The 3,142-nt window shown below is 34.2% G+C and overlaps 1 protein-coding gene across 1 annotated transcript; it reads left to right on the top strand.

The window, feature by feature from the left end:
- The first annotated feature begins 1,648 nt into the window (after nucleotides 1-1,648).
- On the top strand, nucleotides 1,649-2,915 carry LOC113736447 (uncharacterized). Its single transcript, XM_027263410.2, has 2 exons — nucleotides 1,649-1,806; nucleotides 2,463-2,915. Exons 1-2 carry the CDS (start codon nucleotides 1,716-1,718, stop codon nucleotides 2,735-2,737), a joined length of 366 nt encoding a protein of 121 aa, XP_027119211.2. The 5' UTR covers nucleotides 1,649-1,715; the 3' UTR covers nucleotides 2,738-2,915.
- The last annotated feature ends 227 nt before the right edge of the window (nucleotides 2,916-3,142 follow it).

Raw genomic sequence — 3,142 nt, 5'->3', positions numbered from 1 at the left:
TCAAACCAAAACAGTAATCATAACCATCCTTACGAGGCGGGGTTAAGATTCCACCTTTAATGTGTGTATATTATCCTTCATTAGAGGTGTCAAAATGGGTGACTTGGGCGGGTTTGGGTTGGGTAAAATGGGTAATGGGTATAAGTGAGTCAACCCATTTATACCTATTTAATTAGATGGGTATAAATGGGTAAGTCAAAAAATGAATTGGGTAACCCAATTACCCATTTATAACCCATTTATTTTAATTTTTTGTAAACTCATTTAAATTCATTTTTGCAAACTAAGTTATCAATTTATACCGCTCTTTGTACCCATTATTAGTTTTAAATATTTACTTATAATGTTCAATAAGCCTAATTACCAAATTTTTTTCATTTATACTCTATTTCACAAAATTACATATTATTTAATAATTGAATAATAAGAATATAAAAATTTGAACTAAGTACTATAAAAGTTAATATAAAAATTTAATCCAAAAATTTTTAACCCCTAACATTTTTTCCATATATAAATTTAAAATTTCATTTTAGAAAGGTAAGAAAAGAGGCTCAAATTTATCATAAATTGGTAATGCCGAAAAATGAGTAAGTTAACAAACTAAGAGGAAACAAAATAATAAAATAAAACCAACAAATAATAATAATAATGAAACAAAAGTAGTTAACATCATGACAAAATGAAAAATTTGAAAAAAAAATGGGTGGGGGAAAAGAAGAGATTTAGGGGAAGAGAATTTTAAATGGGTTAATTGGGTTTGATGGGTTACCCAATAATACCCATTTAATAAATGGGTATTATTGGGTAACCCATTTATACCCATATACAAAAATTTAAGATACCCATACCCATCTATTCATGGACGGGTATGGGTAAATTTAGTTAAATGGATTGATTTGCCACCTCCATCCTTCATTTACTTGGAGGCAAAATTTTACTAATGTAGTGTCTCCTTATTTGGAAAACATAGCCATATATATGATTACTGTTCGGGTTCATAAAACTACTTCTGCTCTTCTTCAAAATATTCATCTTCGCAAATCGGCTTTACAAGGATGCATACAAGTAACTTTCGTTTGTACTTCAAATTCAGTCAATAGAATTAGGTTAAGGGCATAACTTGACGAATTGTCACTTAAATATCTGTTGGATCAAAAGGACGAGACCATATCTTATATTTTAACATACATAATAAAAGATATTATTGTATCTTGTGATGTAAATAAAATGTTACATAATTCTAATCATGCTTCTCTTGGAACTATTGCAAAGTTTGACGTGTTCTTCTTTGTTTCTTTTCTTCTTATAAAATATTTGACACGTCAATCAAATTGGAAAACATTTAATCTATCCAAGTCGGTGCAGAGTCCAAATCATCAACACTACTTGGACATACTGTTGAATATGAGAGACATGAGCCTTATCATCTCCATAGTCCTCGAAGATCTATTTGCCTTAAAGACATGTAGAAATTAGAACAAATGCTTCTCCGTACATCTTTCTATTGTTTACGCTTTTATGGACTCTCTACCTAGCACGACAACCATCTCTTCAACAGACATCAATCTACACCTGCTACACGGTGGGCCGACTCCGCGACCCTTTCGATGGGAATGTGGCATAGGTTTTCCTATAAATAGACATCAATCTACACCTGCTTCCTCCTCCTTCTCAAAATCAGTCTTCAGTACACAAATTTTCCTTGAGCAAAAATGGGTTCCAAGACACTTCTTTTCTTTTGCATTTCCATGGCTGTAGTTCTAATGATTACCTCAGAGGTGGCTGCCAAGTCAGTTGACGATTGTAAGACATTTATTCTCCAATTCACATTTCATTATTTTTTCTCTTTCTAATTTATATGCGCCATGTTTTAATTCAGTATTTAGGACCACAGCGTTTAACGTTTCAGATAGATTTTTGTTGCCCTTCAAAAAACAAAAATAGATTTTTGTTGTACATGTGAAGTGTCGGAGTGCTAAGAAACATGGCTGAGCTGTGGTTAAAAAGATTGAATACACCTCCACTTTCAGTTACTGGATTCTAAGTGTCAAGCCTTTCCAAACGTGGGAGTTGGGAGTATAGTCGTTTGTGACTGGATTACTCTTCCTGTATTTTTAGAGTAAAACTATATTTTATAATGGTAATGGTGCGTCTCGGTGCATAAAATATGGATTTAAGATTCTCATTTTGAACATACTGTTAACAAATCTTTATATTTATTAACTTTCAGAAACTATGATAAAATAGCTATTAGTTGGTAGTAATTAGCCATTTTAAAGATATCTGTAAAATAATAATTTGACGCATACGTTAAAAGGCAAATTTTCAAAAGGATTACGATGTGTTTTGCAAATATACTCGGTAACCTAAAAGCATGTACACAATTTGGTCCAAACTTTACATTTTCAAAATTGCGATTACAGTAACTAACGCCCATACCCTATTTATCTTTATTGCAGCCAAGACAGTTGAGACAAATGAGGAAGAAGAAGCCAAGTACCATGGAGGATATGGAGATCACCATGGAGGAGGTCATGGAGGGCATCCTGGTGCTGGATACGGGGGCCATCCAGGAGAAGGTAATGGGGATCGCGGTGGCGGCCATGGTGGTCATGGCGGTGGCGGGCATCATGGCGGAGGCGGCCATGGTGGTTATGGACATGGAGGGCATCATGGTGGTGGCGGCCATGGCGGACATCCTGGTGAGGCCGCAGATGCTGAGCCTCAGAACTAATAAAGCCGGCTTCTAGCTAGGTCGTGATTAATCATGAATGCTTAAACAGGCTTGCTATAATAGTATGTACTTTGTAATGTGTGATTCAAATAAGTGTTGGATCAGTGATCATGTAATATGCACTCCATGTGTTTGCTGGCTATCTAGTTCAATATAAGCATATGAGTTTGTGATTTTATGTCTCTTTTTTGAGCACTTTTGAGGTGATAGCACTTTTGAAGTCAATTTTGCAAGTTTTCACCAAAAAATGAGTAGTTTTAGTATTTTAAATTGACAACAAAGTCAACCCTAGTTTTTGGTTGGTTTTATCTGTAAATCAGTAAACCATTATCAGATTGCTCTTTTCTTTTTCTTTCTTTCTTTTGGGTATACTTAAACTAACCAGTGCATATATTTTCAAAAAGA

Source organism: Coffea arabica, chromosome 3e (assembly GCF_036785885.1).
Source record: "Coffea arabica cultivar ET-39 chromosome 3e, Coffea Arabica ET-39 HiFi, whole genome shotgun sequence".
Classification (NCBI taxonomy): Eukaryota; Viridiplantae; Streptophyta; class Magnoliopsida; order Gentianales; family Rubiaceae; genus Coffea; species Coffea arabica.
This window is presented reverse-complemented; position numbering and strand designations above follow the sequence as displayed.

Coding starts and splice junctions, on each gene's coding strand:
- LOC113736447 (XM_027263410.2), top strand. CDS start 1,716: ATGGGTTCCAAGACACTTCTTTTCTTTTGCATTTCCATGGCTGTAGTT. Junction 1,807..2,462: donor TGCCAAGTCAGTTGACGATT/GTAAGACATTTA, acceptor TCTTTATTGCAG/CCAAGACAGTTGAGACAAAT.